Source organism: Podarcis cretensis, assembly GCF_951804945.1.
Source record: "Podarcis cretensis genome assembly, chromosome: 9".
Classification (NCBI taxonomy): Eukaryota; Metazoa; Chordata; class Lepidosauria; order Squamata; family Lacertidae; genus Podarcis; species Podarcis cretensis.
Genome location: NC_137178.1, coordinates 68033521 through 68052597, shown reverse-complemented (window position 1 = coordinate 68052597; position 19077 = coordinate 68033521). Strand labels below are relative to the sequence as shown.

General features: G+C 42.4%; 1 protein-coding gene across 1 annotated transcript in view; it reads left to right on the top strand.

Moving 5' to 3' along the window:
* STIM2 (stromal interaction molecule 2) overlaps positions 1 to 19077 on the top strand; it is a 73613-nt gene that overhangs the window by 37004 nt on the left and 17532 nt on the right. The window contains exon 3 of the mRNA XM_079989682.1: positions 7837 to 7951. Within this exon, the coding sequence (XP_079845808.1) occupies positions 7837 to 7951 (115 nt within the window). The remainder of the gene's footprint in view (positions 1 to 7836; positions 7952 to 19077) is intronic.

Here is a 19077-nt window from a genome sequence, read left to right as displayed (position 1 = left end):
AAGTTTGTTTTTTTCCTTTTCCTTCTCCATCTCTCCGCAGATGGAGAATGTCTTGATTTTAATCTGTGTATGCCACTTACTGTATTTTTCCATGTATAAGACTTAGGGTTTTTTCCTAAAAAGTAATGTCAGCAATTAGGGGGCGTCTTATACACATTTTCCCACATTCCCCACATTTTCTTAAATCTGAGCCCTCTAAAATAGGGAGCGTCATACATAGGGGTGTCTTATAGATGGGGAAAAAAATGGTAAATTGTGTTTATTAATTATTAATAATAAAAGCTGAAAATTGTAAATAATTATTTAAAATGAAAAGTCTTAGGGTTATAGGCAATGCTAGTCCTACTCAGAGTAGACATATTGACAAGCCTCTCGTTGGGGGCAAAGATTCCTGCATTGCTGGGGGTTGGACGAGATGACCCTCGTGTTCCCTTCCAACTCTACAACTCGATGCTTCTAGCCTACCTTGATTTCAGCAAGGCATTTGACAAGGTGCCCCATGATATTCTTGTAAAGAAGCTGGTAAAATGCGGTCTTGACTATGCCACCACTCAGTGGATTTGTAACTGGCTGACTGACCGAACCCAAAGGGTGCTCCTCAATGGTTCCTCTTCATCCTGGAGAAGAGTGACTAGTGGGGTGCCACAGGGTTCTGTCTTGGGCCGGTCTTATTCAACATCTTTATCAACGACTTGGATGATGGACTCAAGGGCATCCTGATCAAATTTGCAGATGACACCAAACTGGGAGGGGTGGCTAACACCCCGGAGGACAGGATCACACTTCAAAACGACCTTGACAGATTAGAGAACTGGGCCAAAACAAACAAGATGAATTTTAACAGGGAGAAATGTAAAGTATTGCACTTGGGCAAAAAAAATAAGAGGCACAAATACAAGATGGGTGACACCTGGCTTCAGAGCAGTACATGTGAAAAGGATCTAGGAGTCTTGGTTGACCACAAACTTGACATGAGCCAACAGTGTGACGCGGCAGCTAAAAAAGCCAATGCAATTCTGGGCTGCATCAATAGGAGTATAGCATCTAGATCAAGGGAAGTAATAGTGCCACTGTATTCTGCTCTGGTCAGACCTCACCTGGAGTACTGTGTCCAGTTCTGGGCACCACAGTTCAAGAAGGACACTGACAAACTGGAACGTGTCCAGAGGAGGGCAACCAAAATGGTCAAAGGCCTGGAAACGATGCCTTATGAGGAACGGCTAAGGGAGCTGGGCATGTTTAGCCTGGAGAAGAGGAGGTTAAGGGGTGATATGATAGCCATGTTCAAATATATAAAAGGATGTCATATAGAGGAGGGAGAAAGGTTGTTTTCTGCTGCTCCAGAGAAGCGGACACGGAGCAATGGATCCAAACTACAAGAAAGAAGATTCCACCTAAACATTAGGAAGAACTTCCTGAAGTAAGAGCTGTTCGACAGTGGAATTTGCTGCCAAAGAGTGTGGTGGAGTCTCCTTCTTTGGAGGTCTTTAAGCAGAGGCTTGACAACCATATGTCAGGAGTGCTCTGATGGTGTTTCCTGCTTGGCAGGGGGTTGGACTCGATGGCCCTTGTGGTCTCTTCCAATTCTATGATTCTATGATATTAATTAATATTAATGGGCATGACTAACAAGTTCTTTTTTCGTCTACTCTGAGTAGCACTTAGGTGGATATATCCCTTAACCTGTCATCTTAAAAAGACAATATTTGTGCCTCACAAGTACTGTGGCCCAGAAGGAGAGAATTGCAACACAGGAGTTGTTGCGGTTGTCTAGATCCAAACTTCAGGGTTGTAGGCTACAGCTCTTTGAACACGTTGTATCTGAGGCAAGCAGTGTTACCTGTAGAAAGGGGTTTTGAACAGAATTTGTGGTGGTGTGTTGAGGGTTCTATTTGATCCACTCAAGTCTGTAGGGCGCCTGCTTTCAAAACTAGTCCCCTGGAAGTCCTTGTGCATTCTTTGGTGCGTTTACCTCCACAGAGTAGGCTCTAAAATGAACTCTAGCTTGCGTTCAGGCAGTTGTTCTGAGTTTTCCATTTGCAGCAAAGCCATCAATCCAATTGTTTCATGGATAGGAATGCCAACGAGCGGAATGAACACTGTCCAGTGGAAAGGGGAATTTAAATGTGATTGTTTCTGCAGACTGAATCACTTAAGCATTCTACAGATTGACCTGGACCACCTGCCATATCAACAGGAAATTGCATCAGAGATGTTAGGAAAGCCATCTGTGTGAACTTGCCTGCCACCCGCTCTGTTATCCTTCGGGCAGTAGATGAAAACTGTTCTGTTATTCAAGGCTTAGAGTGGCATAAAATAACTATGCTGTTAATGAATTCTATAAACTACTTTTTAGGTTGATGCGGTTTGGAGCTTGATTTATTTTGTACTTGTGCTGTACTTGTGTTAGTCTTATGTAAAAGCTTCTTGGAGACTGCTGATTGTATGGTGGAATATGCATCTTTTTTTAAAAAAAAATTAATTCCCTGTGGATTTTGCCATTCTTAGAGCCTCCTAAGAAAAGTAGTAGGACTGCCTTTGGTATTGCGTTCTAGGACCATTGGAAATGTTCCTGGACTTAAAGCCAAAGCAACTTAATGTGCTAATGAGAAACTGTATTTCACAAATATTGAGGATTTTACAATTTAAAAAGCGGGGCTAAGCTTCATTTGCAGGCTGGTTACAATTGTGAGGCATTCTACATTCAGCTTGATGTGTTTTAACTGACGATTGGAATTATCTCATTGTCTCTTGGAAAGCCCATTTTAATAAATGGTTGCTGTTATTGCTGACTTGCAAGTAGGCTGTTTTTTTTATGCCTTGGGACTACGATCCCAAAAGGTGCTTTTCTTTTGCAGCAACTAAATTTGCTAGAGCAAGAATTTGTAGATGTTGGTATCAATATGTCAACATTCCATTTTAGGAGTGTGATCCCAAATATTTCCAAGCAGCATTGAACACTTTGGTTTGCATTTTGAATTTGGGGGCTTTTGAGGATACCATTTCTTTTCTTTTCACAAAGACTACTTGCTAGAACAAGACCAGGCTTGCCAAATGAAAGTAAGAACATTTTACGTAAAAGGAAGTGTCCTTGATGGTTGTTTATGCTAGAAGTGATGAGCCTTGTTTTCAGAAAATCCAACTTCCCCAATCCTTTTTTTGTGGTTGAATGACTGTGAGTATTGTGAATGTTTGGCTGCATTCATTGTGTTTCCTAATACAGAGCAAAAGCATTTGGATATTTTCCCCACACTTATTGTGAAAGGCTGCTCAACATCACATCAGAGACTATTTCCACTGGCTCAGTTATGGAGGTTGTATTCTAACACCGTTCAAATTGGTAGCAAAGATCAGGTTCTTTCCCCATTACATCTTTAAAACTAGAGAGTGTCTGATCTTTGCTACCAGTCTGGGCATGCAAAAATAGGGAAGCTATCTGTATATTTCCTTGCTACTCTAATATACATAAGTTTCTAAACTTATGTCCTTGAGGTTCCTTGGAAAAAAACCTGAATTTGGCTCTACCTATGAGCAAGGTGAGGTGGTAGAGGGACTCTACCATTTTAGACTGTGGATGGGAGAATTAGCTTTTAAACATTCCCATTTTTTTTAAAAAAAGAGCTCTCTGCAGATAGTTGTTTTTTAAAATCACAGGGAGGTATCAACCTGTTCCTATTACTAGTTTTCCACTTCCAAAGAGTTGAATCTTGCTAAAGTACCAAACCAGTTTTGAAAATGATGTGATTTGGATCTCCAGAATTTTCTGGTGTAACTTGGGGTTCACGTTTTTCTCCCTAGCATTTTAAAAAACTTGCTTTGTATTCCTGCCTTAAAAAGTTCAGTTAGGAAATGATTATCCAGTTATAATGGCAGCATGTATGTTGCTTGTTCAGAAGCTAGAGATGACCCCCCCCCCTGTAATATTTGGAGCACATTAGCTGCACTGCTAAAATTGATACATACTTTGCAAGTCTATTCTTGTTCTCGTGAGACTTACTGGCAACTTTAGATTTTAGAAGAATGCAAGCCTCCAGAGGTTCCAATAAAAAATACTAGAGGCAGGAAGAATATAATGTTTCCCATGCCGAGGTGTGCCGGCTTCCATTCAACATGGGGGTGGGGGGAGAGAGATGTGTGTGCATGTGACATCACGTGTGCAAGTGTGTGCACAACATCATGTGTGCAGCATTTGTGATGTCAGACGGTGGGAGGAGGCCCGATGGAACCCTGCACGCCTTCTGATGGGCTCAACGGGCGGCCTGCCGAGGCTGCAGTCAAAGTAGTTTCCCAGGGTGTGGCTGTGATATGCTGATATGCTGACAGTTTCTAGGAGCCACAGATGAGAGTTTAGTGCCGGGTGGGGACTGCTCCAGAAGGAGCATGGTGTGTTCCTCACCAGAGGTACTACCCTCTCCCCTAACACCCAATACGCTTCTATAAGGACGCAGGTGGCGCTGTGGTCTAAACCACTGAGCCTCTTGGGCTTGCCAATCAGAAGCTCAGTGGTTGGAATCTACCTGACAGGGTGGGCTCCCATTGCTCTGTCCCAGCTCCTGCCAACCTAGCAGTTCAAAAGCACACCTGTGCAAGGAGATAAAAAGGTACCGCTTCAGCGGGAAGGTAAGCGGGCTTTCCGTGCGCTCTGGTTTCCGTCACAGTGTCCCGTTGCGCCAGAAACGGCTAAGTCATCCTGGCAACATGACCCGGAAAGCTGTCTGTGGGCAAACGTTGGCTCCCTCGAGCGCTGTAACCCCATAGTCTCCTTTGACTGGACTTAACCCTTCAGGGGTCCTTTACCCTTTATCTTTACCTTACACTTCTATATAAGGTTATATTCATTCATTCTTAGCTGAAATCATATATATCTTTTTAAAATCAGTTCATTCGATAGAGTATAATGAATACTATCCATATATGTAAATCAAATAACTCATAGAGGATATTCATCCATTTCTTTAAAATCTAAGAAATCAAGATGGTCTGTTTCTTTGCCAAATCTGGTCACTAATGTTTCTTTCAATTTAAGTCAGTCAAATGTGTTTTAAGTAAGTTCAAAACTCACTCTGTGTAGTCCAAGGTGATGAAATTTCTAACTAGCTTGTTCAGTCACAGCCAGTGCATGCCCAAAATGCTTATAAAGTCTCTCAAGTTCATTTAGATATGTTTAGTTTAATTGATTCAGTTTGATAGTTCCTGTGTTCAGTGACAATTTTATCGGTGTACACTGTACAGTTTTGGCCTGGGAAAAAACAGAAGTTCGGTTGCACAGGAGTAATGCTTGCAAGGAGTAATGTCAAATATGTTTCCCAAATAAGCTGTCAAATAGTAATCTTATTTCTATCAAGGTCAAGGCTACTTAAAGAGTTAAAAGTCCATATCTACATCACAATCTCAGTTGGTAAGCTTTACTTAATGCTTCCGTTTCAACAGAACTGTAATCCTTTGTTTTAGGCAGTCTCCACATCCCTGACAGGTTTTATGTGTTTACTTAAACAGGTTTCAAACTCTCTTCTTTCATGCAGCCAAAGACCTTTCCTTCAGTGTCTCAAATGCTGCTGCAGCAGCAGCCTTTCCTTGCAGCCTCTCTGTTTGCCAAAGCGACTTGCCAAAGTAGCAAGCCCTTCTAAATGTACTCCTCTGACAGTGCTGCACCCCCGCAGCTTCCCATACTTTTAAAGGCAGCCCACTAGATCCCAGATCTAGCATGAAGGAGCCCTAGGGCGAAATAACAGCTCCTTCTCCCCTGTACCAGGGACAGTTGCATCCTCCTTTCAGAGGCAAAGGAGAGCAGCACAGCTTCCACAAGGGGTTGGGGATCAATGTTATTAATGCAGCCCCCCTCCCACTTTCAGGGTCAGCCCACATCCTTCTAGGTCCCTCTCTGGTTTCAAATTTGTGCTGTCAGTAACTTCCTGTACTGTGCTTGCACACACATGATGATGATGATGATGATGATGATGATGATAATAATAATAATAAAAATCCCCAGCCACTCTGGGCGGCTTCCAACGTAATATAAAAATACAATAGTCTATTAAACATTAAAAACTTCCCTAAACGGGGCTGCCTTCAGATGTCTTCTAAAAGTCTGGTAGTTGTTTTTCTCTTTGCCATCTGGTGGGAGGGCGTTCCACAGGGTGGGTGCCACTACCGAGCAGACCCTCTGCCTGGTTCCCTGTGTAATATTCCCTTATGGGGGACACAAGAGCCCTTGTAGAGTCCTTTGTAGGTTCTCCATCGGTCGGAGAAAATAACAGAGGCCAACCAGAGAATATTGAGGATTGAGTCCAGTACCAAAGCAAAAAAAGCCCAATTTAAGGGTTTATATAAACATAATCTAGTGCATTGCTGTATTATTATTATTATTGTTGTTGTTGTTATTATTATTATTAACTGAATTTCTATACTGCCCCATACCCGGAGGTCTCAGGGCGGTTCCCAGAATAAGAAGCATTCATATGGGAGGCCCTTTTCATTTTCAGTTTGAAACTCTAGCCTGGATCAGTTGGGTAATGCAAATCAGCATTTAAAAGTAACTTGAAATACCAAGTTACTGAAGAAGTGTGCTTGCACACGAAAGCTCATACCAATAACACTTAGTTGGTCTCTAAGGTGCTACTGGAAGGAATTGTTTTATTTTCAAATACCAAGCAATAAAAATACTAGGATAAGCTGTATAATAATTTGGTTGAAGCAACAGTTATGATAGGGACGCGGGTGGCGCTGTGGGTAAAACCTCAGCGCCTAGGACTTGCCGATCGCATGGTCGGTGATTCGAATCCCCGTGGCGGGGTGCGCTCCCGTCGTTCGGTCCCAGCGCCTGCCAACCTAGCAGTTCGAAAGCACCCCCGGGTGCAAGTAGATAAATAGGGACCGCTTACCAGCGGGAAGGTAAATGGCGTTCCGTGTGCTGCGCTGGCTCGCCAGATGAAGCTTGTCATGCTGGCCACGTGACCCGGAAGTGTCTGTGGACAGCGCTGGCTCCCAGCCTATAGAGATGAGCGCACAACCCTAGAGTCTGTCAAGACTGGCTTGTACAGGCAGGGGTACCTTTACCTTTAACAGTTATGATCAAAGGTTGAACCTGTGTGAGACCATAACGGTATGACCATAAAGCAATGAGGAAGGAGTTTGATTCTATTACTATTTTTAAAAACAACATTTCAAAAGCACTTAATTCTACAGTGCTAGTGCAATGCAAGTCGCTCCACATTTTTCAGGAGCAGAGATGTGAATATTCTGCCTGAACTGTATTGAACTGTACTGAAACCATTGCGTTCTCTGAATTACAGTGACCATCTAATGACAAATGAAGGATTGAGAATTGTGAATGGAAGTAAGGGGAAACTGGTGATGAAGTACTGAGAGGATCTTTTTAAGTACCACCAATTTGGGGGTTTGTAACCTGCTAGGGACGCAGGTGGCGCTGTGGGTTAAAGCCTCAGCGCCTAGGACTTGCCGATTGAAAGGTCGGCGGTTCGAATCCCTGCGGCGGGGTGCGATCCCGCTGCTCGGTCCCAGCGCCTGCCAACCTAGCAGTTCGAAAGCACCTCCGGGTGCAAGTAGATAAATAGGGACCGCTTACCAGCGGGAAGGTAAACGGCGTTTCCGTGTGCGGCTCTGGCTCGCCAGAGCAGCGATGTCACGCTGGCCACGTGACCCGGAAATGTCTCCGGACAGCGCTGGCCCCTGGCCTCTTAAGTGAGATGGGCGCACAACCCTAGAGTCTGTCAAGACTGGCCCGTATGGGCAGGGGTACCTTTACCTTTACCTAACCCACCACTGTTAGTGTCTTAGCTGCAAGAACTCTCTGACCTAACTTTCATTCTTTTCCAGTTTATCAGAGAAGATATGAAATATAAAGACGCTTCTAATAAGCACAACCATCTACACCGGGAAGACAAACACATCACCGTTGAAGATCTGTGGAAACGCTGGAAAACATCTGAAGGTAAGATACTGAAAGCTGTACTGGTCCCTTTTCTGCAGTCTTTACTGCTCTCATTAGTGAACACAACAGACCATATTTAATTACTGTCTTGACCTAGGACTGGAAGCCGTGGGGAGAAGGGACCTGCAGGCAAAGGTCATGAGCTCAGTTGTTGGCAGCTTGTCATAGCAGGGTATTCAAGGCAATTTGGAGTCAGCAGGAGGTTGCAGAAAGGTCTGGTTTTAGAGACAAGCCAGAGCTAACAAGGAGCTGAGTCAATGTGGTCTGTGGAGCAATAAAAAACAACAACAGATAGCATTTATATAGCAGGTTGTAATGTGTAAAGCTCTTTGGGAATCCTTACAACAACTGTGCAAGGTACGACAGTGTTGCTGTTCCCGTATTGCAGACGAAAGGCTAAATAAAATCTTCGTACATAATGAGATCAAAAATGATGCTAGATTTCAGTCTTGGAATACTTTGGTTCACAGTTCATTCTTAGTCATTATGCTATATCCGCTCTCATCAGCAACTCTGCTCTACTGCTTAAAAGGTGGTGATGTTAAGAGTTGTGGTTTGTTGTGTGCCTACTTGTAGAAATTCGTGTAAAGATTTAGCACATTGTGTAGTACATTTTGCTGTGTATTGTTTTTGTTGCTTTGGGTTTTTTTTTTAAGGATGGTTTTGCACTATTTTATTTAAGTAGGATTTTGAGTCTTTGAACATCAGACCCCTATTATGCTTAGTTAAGGAAGTTTTTCTTACAGGCAATCCTTGTTTTGCACAGGGGTTACATTTCAGACCTCGTGTAAAGTGTTCTGCCCCTCCCCTGTTTCACCCCTTTAGCCATGTTTTAGGTCATTTACAGGTTCGGCGCTGTGTGAGTGCGTGTGATTTTGCGTCAATTGGTCATTCCCTGTATTGCTGTTTGTTTGTTTATATATTTTTATTAAAAATATATATAAATACATGCACTGTCTCTTTTTTCAAGTTGTGTTTTCTACAGATCAGTTTCATTTGTCGTGAAACATTAGTGTTGCATGCAATATTAGGTTGGGAAGAAAAGAGGGGGAAGGGGAAATGGTGAGTGGGGTGCTTCTATTCTTCTCCTGAGTGCATGTGTGGGGTTTTGTGTCAGTGTCACTTGTATGGGTTCTCTTGCTATTTGCTTGTTGTATTTCCTTGGTGGTAAGAGAGGTTGAGGGTGGTCTAGGGAGTGGTTGGCTGTCGTGAGATTTGTTTATGTGTGTACATATTTGGATCAGGTTAGCCAGATTGATTTGTAGCTGTGAACAGATTTTTCTTGTTTTCTTGTTGGACTATGTATGTGATAAAGGTGTCTTCTTCTATTTGTCCCCATGTCAGTTTCAGTTTATTGGCTGGTTTTTCTATTAAGGCTTTTCTATTGGTCCATGTTTACTCCTGACATGTCTCTCCAATGCCTGGCTATGATGCTTCTGGTTGCTGAGAGTAGGTGGGTTATGCGCTCGTTGTGATGTGAGTGCGCATTATTATCTTGGAAGATGTCCTAATACTTGCTTAGTTATTTTGCATATTTCTTGTATGGCTGATGTCCAGAAGAGTTGGATTTTGGACATTCCCACCACATTTGGAGAAATGTGCCTGTGGAGATGCTGCCTCTCCAGCATTTTGGTGAGGCTCCTGGGTGTATCAGTGCTACTTTCCATGATATATAAATGAGTTTCGGGGTGAGTTCTTTTCTTTTATCTGAGATGGATTTAAAGGGAAGTTTAGACCACATTCTAGTCCATTGGGTGGGGTTAATCTCATAGCCTATGTTTTCCTCCCATTGTATTTTTATTACATCGAGGGGGTTTGTGGCATTTTGGAGCACTATTTTGAATATCGTGGATACTATCCCCTTGCCGTGTTAGGAGGAGCTTTTCGAAGGTTGTCAAGGGCCTAGTTGCTGCTGATTTTACTACTGGATTGTTTAAGAAGTCATGTAATTGGTGGTGTGTTAGCCAGGGCATTTGGGTATCCCCTAGTTTTTCTTGTATTTCTTGTGTCGATGTGGGTTTGTTATTTTTGTAAAGGTCTGCTAGGTGGTATGAGCCTTGGCTTGCCAAGTTTTTATCTGGGAGTTTTGTGCTGCATGGTGGAATAATGGGTGGTGAACCAGGGGAATTAGTGGAGATGGCGTTGGAGACAGTTTACCTGCTTCTTCCTGCCATGCTTTAAGTATGGTTTGTGCAAACCTGTTTAGTGTGGGGATTTTCCTTACGTTGTTTGGGAAGAATGGGTATGCTGTGGTGGAGGTATTTCTGACGATGTCTCTCTCCAAGTGTGCCCAGTGTTTTGTCTGGTCTTCTAAAATGTATGGGATTATGTGGTGCACTTGGTTGACAATGTAGTATAGTTCTATATTGGGAATTCCCCACCCTCCAACTGAGGACGGGAGGTGTAGGTATTTGGGGTTTATTCTTGGATTTTTGTGTGATAAACAAGTGTAATTTTTTCTGCCATTTGTGGAGTTGGGTTGGGGGAATCCAGATTGGAAGAGTTTTGAATAGATAGGTTAATTTTGGGAGGGTGAGCATTTTGGTCATAACCATTTTGTCTTATGCAGGGACATGGGTGGCGCTGTGGGTTAAACCACAGAGCCTAGGACTTGCCGATTAGAAGGTCAGCGGTTCGAATCCCCGCAACGGGATGAGCTCCTGTTGCTCGGTCCCTGCTCCTGCCAACCTAGCAGTTCGAAAGCACGTCCAAGTGCAAGTAGATAAACAGGTACCGCTCTGGCGGGAAGGTAAACGGCATTTCCGTGCACTGTTCTGGTTCACCAGAAGTGGCTTAGTCATGCTGGCCACATGACCCGGAAGCTGTACGCCGGCTCCCTTGGCCAATAAAGTGAGATGAGCGCCGCAACCCCAGAGTCGGTCACGACTGGACCTAATGGTCAGGGGTCCCTTTACCTTTACCTATTTTGTCTTAGAGGGTGAAGTTGGTGTTGTTCCATTTCCTCAAGTCTTCTACCTGAAAGAATGCATTTCCTGACTGACTTTGTTTCATAAACTTTTTTTGTTTAATAAAACTTTTCTTGCTTGTTTGAATATTTCCCCCCTGAGACTAATCATTAGGTTTTGTCTCACACAAGTCCCCCACTAGATAATCCATGGTAAATTGTAGAAATTATTGTAATTGGTGTACCATGAATATGATGGATAGTACATCTCTACCACGTTGTAAACAAACAGTTTTATTGCTTATTATTTTATTTTATTTACTTTGGTTTTCTAAATGAGATCTTCTTGTTCCTTGAACATTCCAAAGTCATTTGCAACCAGATGGACTTAATTAACCTCTGGTTTAACTTTCAGGTATTAATCTGCAAACTGGAGCTGTAAACAAGTTCCCCTGCGGTGCTAAAAGCATGTCAGCCTTCTATTATGAATCTAATTGGACAGCTATATTTGCATAAATTCAATATTCTAGTTTGCAAAACAGGTCTGCATTTTGCTTTAGGCCATGCAAAAATAGGATGGTGGAAAAGAAAACATAATTTTTAACTCTCTTGCCCTGTAATGTATGTTTGTCCTTAATGGCAACTTTAATTTGGTATTTTGTTTTAATTAAAATTGTGGCTTGCTTTGCTTTCCCAACCATTTGGTTAACTGCTGCAGGTTAAGCAAGTTATTGGCATGGAATTAAATGGATTTAAGATGCTCGTGTAAAGGATGGTGTCAATAACATCAACTTCCTTGAGCTTGCTTGAAAGGTATTTGTGTGTCAGAGTCACAGGCCATAAATAGTACTGATCATGGCCGATTAAGCACCAAAGTAAGCCCTACCCAGAAATACTTCATCATGAGGTGTCTGATTAGGTTATGCCAAGGCATCAATTTAAGATTCTTTTTTAAAAAATAATGAAATTGTGAGACCATTCCATTGCAGATTGTTCATAAGATGATGATGATGGTGATTAAAATTTATATACTGCCCTATATCCGTAGGTCTCAGGATGGTTCACAAGATAAAATCAGAATATAAAACCACAAAATACATAATCAAAACAAAAACAACCCATTAACACATTTAAAAATTTTAAAAGGACATAGGATGTCAGTCAACCAAAGACCTGGTTAAAGTAGCCAGTGCAGTCAGACCAGGATCGGTGTAATGTGCTCAGACCGTCTTGTTCCAGTGAGCAACCTGGCCACTCAATTCTGCACCAGCTGAAGTTTCTGAACCGTTTCAGAGGCAGCCCTACATACACATTGCAGTAATCTAACCTTGAGGTTATCAGAGCATAGACAACAGTAGTTAGGCTTATCCTGTCCAGATAGGGGTATAGCTGGACCACCAGCTGAAGTTGATGGAAGGCGCACTGGGCCACCGAGGCCACCTGAGCCTTGAGTGACACCAAGGATCCAGGAGTACCTTCAAGCTACAAACCTGCTCCTTCAGAGGAAGTGTAACCCCATCAAGAGCAGGCGATCTCCCACCCATCTGGTCTAGGGAACCACCCACTAACAGAACCTTTATCTTATCTGGATTGAGTTTCAGTTTGTTGGCTCTCATCCAGTCCATTATTGAGGCAAGACACTGGTCCAGCACTTCCACTGCCTCACCTGCAGATGTAAAGGAGAAATAGAGCTGGGTATCATCAGCATACTGCTGACAAGTACTCCAAACCACCCAGCAGTTTCATATAGATGTTGACCAACATAGGGGATAGTATCAAGCCCTGCGGACCCCACATTGAAGGCTTCACAGGGCACTCCCTAAACAACGCCCTCTGGGAACAACCATCCAAGTAGGACTGGAACCACCACAAAGCAGTGCCACCCACTCCTAGTTCGGACAGCCCTCCAGAAGGATACCATGGTTGATGGTATCGAAAGCTGTTTATCTTGTTAAAGCATTTAGCTGTTCTGGTCATTCTTCAATAATTACAGCTGTGTTTTATGTGCTATATTTGTGTCCTGTCTTTTGTGCAAGAAACAGAAAGAAAGGATGATCTCCAGGTGCCCAAGGAAAAAATAAGTTGCCTCAGTGTACAGGTGCCAGACTGAAATCTATAGTTCAAAAGTGTCCCCGAGGAATAACTTTGTTCAGAATGTGTTGGGCTCAGTTAAAAATGAAAAAATATTGTGCACCTGGATGTACCCTTTCTTCCTTTCCCCTGTTGCTGGCACCTTCTTGATTTTCTTCCCAGCATTTTAGCAGTGCAACAATTCTGAGTTAGGCTGAAGGAGACTTGTCCAATATCTGCTGAGCTATGTAGCAGAATGGTAATTTGAGGTTGCAGTTTTTTCTACAGACTTTACAATGAAAGAGGCTGTCTGTGGACAAACACTGGCTCCCTTGGCCTGAAAGCGAGATGAGCGCTGCTGCCCCATAGTGGCCTTTGACTGGACTTAACCCTCCAGGGGTCCTTTACCTTTACCTTTAACAAGTTGTCAGGTGCCTCAGGTAGTGAGAAAATGCTCTGCTATTGAGTGGTTAATCTGCATGACTTGGAAGTTAGCCTTCTGGCACAGTAATTCATTCAGTTGAAATTGCATATGTGCAAAGAACAGCGCTAATAGTGGAGAAACAGACCAACACAAATGTGGCGTGGGTAGCATGTGACCATCTTCAAATAATGTTTCTAAGGCTCTGTGCACAGCAGATGTGCACAGCAGATGGGAACAAGTTGCATACCATCTAGAAATGTTATGGTTGCATTGCACATTCTTCATTATTGGCAGCCACGGGTTTTGAATAGCTAGACAGTGGAAATGAATGCAAGCCAAGCACTACTGGGGATGCAATATGTTGTTGATATTGCAGTAGCCCGTGCACAGCGGAATGATGAGGAGTACGTGCCACATACTCTATATTACTTTATTTACACTTCAAAGCTGGTAGATTACAGAAAAACATCTTGCCTCTGCCGGAGCAGAGAAAGCATCCTCTCTCCTCTAAAGCACGGAGAGAACACAGTGAAAAACAGGAAACCAGTGTACGTCACATCCAGTCTCCTTTCCCGTGAGAAACCCAACAGCAACTGACTGTGGAATGTAAACACCTGTCTCGTGACAAGCACTTCGCTGCACAGTGAAAGAGAGCAGAAACCAACATATGTAACCTCAAATTCCTTTTCATTTTTTTTATAATAATATTTATTAAATTTTGTATAACCAATAAAAAACATACATAATAACATAATATTTTCCATTATCCACATTTCATTCTCAACTTTGGACTTCCTCACATCTCTTGTTCCTGCTTTCTAAACATAAATTTTACCAGCAAATTATTAACTTGATTTAATTCATATAATATAATTTTCCAATATTTAATGTCTCAAATTTTGGGGTTTAACATACTCTTATTGAAGCTTAATCATAAAATATTACTTATCCCAAATTTATCTTTTCATCTTCCAATTGAATTTAAATTTATATTCTTTATAACTAGTTTGTTGAAGCCATGTTTTTGCTAATCTTACATCTTTCTTAACAATCATACAATTTACAATATTTTTGTAGATAGTCCTTGAATTTCTTCCAGTCTTCCTCCACCAGTTCTTCTCCCAGGTCTCGGATTCTGCCCGTCATCTCCGCCAGTTCCATATAGTCTATCAGTTGCATCTGCCATTCTTCCAGTGTGGGTAATTCTTGAGTTTTCCAGCTTTTAGCGATGAGTATCCTTGCTGCTGTTGTAGCGTACATAAAAAAGGTTCGATCCTTCTTTTGCACACTCTGACCAACAATGCCCAAGAGAAAGGCCTCTGGTTTCTTAAAGAAGGTATACTTAAATACCTTTTTCAGTTCATTATAAATCATTTCCCAGAAAACCTTCACTCTAGGGCAAGTCCACCAGAGGTGAAAGAATGTTCCTTCCGCTTCTTTACACTTCCAACATTTATTATCAGACACATGGTATATCTTTGCAAGCTTGACTGGGGTCATGTACCACCTGTATATCATTTTCATAATGTTTTCTTTCAAGGCATTACATGCCGTAAATCTCAAACCTGTGGTCCATAACTTTTCCCAGTCAGCAAACATGATGTTGTACCCTATGTCCTGTGCCCATTTTATCATGGCTGATTTGACCGTTTCATCCTGTGTATTCCATTTTAACAGCAAATTATACATTCTTGAAAGTATCTTAGAGCTGGGTTCTAACAGTTCAGTTTCTAACTTTGATTTTTCCACCTGGAATCCTACCTTTTTATCCAACTTAAAAACTTCTTTAATCTGAGCATAATGTAGCCAATCTCGCACTTTATCTTTTATTTTGTCCATACTCTGCAACCTCCAGTTATCTCCATCTTTTTCTATTATTTCCCAATATTTCGGCCATTTGGCCTCCATATTGAGTTTTTTCACGGCCTTAGCCTCCATTGGTGATAACCACCTTGGGGTCTTGTTTTCCAATAAGTCTTTATATTTCAACCAGACATTAAATACTGCTTTTCAAATAAGCCAATGCAGGAGTTCCAGATCCCCTTTCTTGGAAGCGCATGCTTGCAATGTTAAATTGTTGGTTGAATGTGAGTTTAGTGTAAACGTCACTGTTGTTTCATTATGTAACATCTTGGCACCAGTTTGAGCAGAGATGGACAACTTGGCCCCTTTACTAATGCTGAAAGGAGAACTGCCCGAGGCAAATTTAAGTTTCTCTTAAATTACTGCTAACTGTAAATAGCTGTTATTTATTCAGTATAGCTAGTAACCGTGATTGCTTTTCTGCACACAGCTATTAAATTGGGGGGAGAGGTCTTAAGCTTGCTGTTCCTATTTTGAGTTTCTTTCCTATTTTGAGTTTCACAGTAAATCTGGGGTTCTTGGAATTGCTTTAGATGTGAAGTTTCAGGTATAAACTGCAAACTTAGAAAAGTGGAGCGCAGTGATACTAAAGGAAGACAATGATACTTATAAGGTTTTTTTTTTTTTTAAAAAAAAAATTAAATTAAAGCCTGCTTCATGTGAAATGTAATTAGCCTAACATAAATGTTCTTGTTGCTGATTATTAATATGTGTTAGAGCCTCTTTCAAAGAAACCAAGTGGCACTCTGGAAAAGGAGAGGGGGGGTGAGGAACTGGGGAGATTATACTATATTAACAGTGCTTTTTTCCTGGGGTACTCAAAGTACTCAAGTACCAGCACCTTTCCCCCAAATGTTAAAAGTGTGATACTGTAACAACTTCATGGTGATTGCCAGCGCCGTCTTTTTCCTTAAAACAGCAAACCACTGTGTATTACAGCTTTGAGTGAATGTAGTAGTCTGTTCAGACCTCTGCTGTGTTGATAATAATGTTTTGAATAATAAAACTTTGGTTATCTGAATCTCCCTAGTCGGGAGTGCAACTCTCAAACAATATGCTTTACACACACAAATAAGATACTTTACATAAGAGATTACATTTCTGCTCCTTCTGGCAAGCGTGGCAAAATTCTGTGATCACATTTGGTGCATGATCCCCAACTAGCAGAAATCATATTCCCAGGAAGGAGGTGCAGCTTGAAAAAATGTTATCTACTTGGTTGCTGATTAGTGGTATGTTTGGTGCAATGCTAGCTTGCAGGCAAGACCTGTCCAAAATAACCAAGATGTGATAGTGTGCTTCATTGCTTTGGCACGCTTTGTGCCTATGGCAAGTTGTGTTTTGCTTTGAAGCTTTAGGTCTTTTATAGATTTTTTATCTGATATGTGTTATGACGAGGCATTGTCTCTGGTGTCATTTGGGTAGGCCACAGGTTCCAAATCTTCTCTGGAAGCATACAGCTTGGGGCTTCCTATAGGAAGGTGTGTGTGTGTGTGTGTTCGTTCGTTCGTTCCCACTGACAACTCTCTGACTTTGGTAAAGCGAGTTCTGGAAATGAGCCGCAGTGGGATTAGCATCTCAACAACACCAACATGTTAATCCTTGCAAAATCTCCCACCAGATTCCACAGGAAATTAATTTTGCAGTGAATAGAACCTCACTGTTAAGCTAAATAATGAGCTCCTGTTTTGTGACATTTTGTGACTTTCTCTAAGTTGCCTGCCACTACTTATGCTTTTAATTCGTAGTGGATTTTCTTTGAACTCCATGCACCCTTACTTTCCCCAGAACTCTAACAGTGAAAGCAACAAGACTTGGAGTTTATCTAAATCGGGAGTTGCCAGCCTACAGGAGCTAAATAATAATAATAATAATAATAATAATAATAATAATAATAATACAAGAAGAAGAAGTCAGATTTAAAAGCAGTTCATGAACTATGTATTGCTAACCTGAAGTCTAAAACAAAACCAAGTCACACAGGCTTAGTAAAGTGTCTGGAAGGAACAGTTTGGAGGCAAGCAATCATTAGTCTAGGGCAGCAAAGACTGCAGTTAGGAAGATTCGGAACTACCAAAGCCATTGAACAGGCCGTTGCCTGTAGACCAGAGATTATGTTTGAGGAGTACAGTGAGAGGTGAAATGGATTTCAAAGGATGACGAGGGTATGGTATAAACTTTTAATTTCATGTGACACATTGTAATGCATTGGATTAAGAAGGTCAGGATCAGCAAGTAGATTAGGGTTGCTGTGACATGGGGGACAGGGAGCGGGCAGGTGTAGAGGACTCCCTGGTCCTGAATGGAGTAACTGTGCCCCGAAAGACCATGTGCTCAGCCTGGGAGTCCTTTTGGACTCACAGCTGTCCATGAAGGCGCAGGTCAATTCTGTGTCCAGGTTGGCAGTCCACCAGCTCTATTTGGTACGCAGGCTGAGACCCTACCTGCCCACAGACTGTCTCACCAGAGTGGTACATGCTCTGGTTATCTCCCGCTTGGACTACCGCAACACGTTCTACGTGTGGCTACCTTTGAAGGTGACCCGGAAACTACAACTAATCCAGAATGCGGCAGCTAGACTGGTGACTGGGAGAGACCATATAGCGCTGGTCCTGAAAGACCTACATTGGCTCCCAGTATGTTTCTGAGCACAATTCAAAGTGTTGGTGCTGACCTTTAAAGCGCTAAATGACCTTGGCCCGGTATACCTGAAGAAGCATCTCCCCCCTCCCCATTGTTCAGACCGGACACTGAGGTCCAGCTCCGAGGGCCTTCTAGTGGTTCTCTCACTGCGAGAAGTGAGGGTACAGGAAACCAGGCAGAGGGCCTTCTCGGTCGTGGCGCCCACCCTGTGGAACACCCTCCCATCAGCTGTTGAACAGATAAACAACCATCTGACTTTTAGAAGACATCTGAAGGCAGCCCTGTTTAGGGAAGTTTTAATGTTTGATGCTTTATCACTTTATTATTATTGTTGTTGTTTCTGTTGTTCAATTGGGAGCCCCCCAGAGTGGCTGGGGAAACCCAGCCATATGGGCTGGGTATGTATGTATGCATGCATGTATGTATGATGGTGATGATGATGATGATGATGATGATGATGATGATAATAATTATATAAGACTGTCTCTGATGTGTTTCTAGAAGCCTTAGCTGGTCCATTACGAGAATATGGCTTGTGGGAGCATGCTCTACCCATTTTAGAACAGTTGCATTGGTTACCAGTATGTTTCTCAGCACAATTCAAAGTGTTAATTATTGCTTATAATGCCCTAAATTGCTTCAGACTGGGATACCTGAAGGAATGCCCCTTCTCTGCATTGATACTTAGTTGGACAGGGCATGTAAGTGTCTTTTCTGTGGCCGCAGCCCAGTTCTGGAATTCTCCCCTCCAGGAAGTTTCATCTGTGCCTCTCATCCTTTGTCTTCGCCAGACAGTGTAAACTGATCTCGTTTATTAGCCTAGGCAGGGCCGTAGCTAGGGGGTGGTGGTGTGCCCCCCCTGCAGGTGTGCAGCCAGTGCGCCCCCCCAATCGGCTAAAAATATGTCCATAAACATAAATATTGATTATTGCCTCATAAGAAATGGTTTTGAATAGAGGGTGAATTGAATGGGTGGAAGGGGGTGTGTGGAGGAGAGGTGGAAAGGAGAGTTAATTTGTCCATGCCTAGGGGGTGCAAGATCACCTAGCTATGGCTCTGAGCCTAGGTATTTTTAAGGCTGACTTTGGTTTCCTCTGCCATGCGGACTGTTATCATCTGGCGGTTCGTGAATCATGAAACAAGAATGCCCTTCTTTTTGAAAGAAAGAAAAGAATAGATTGCGCTGGGTGGGAGGAAGCACTTTGGCATGCTAAAAGCACT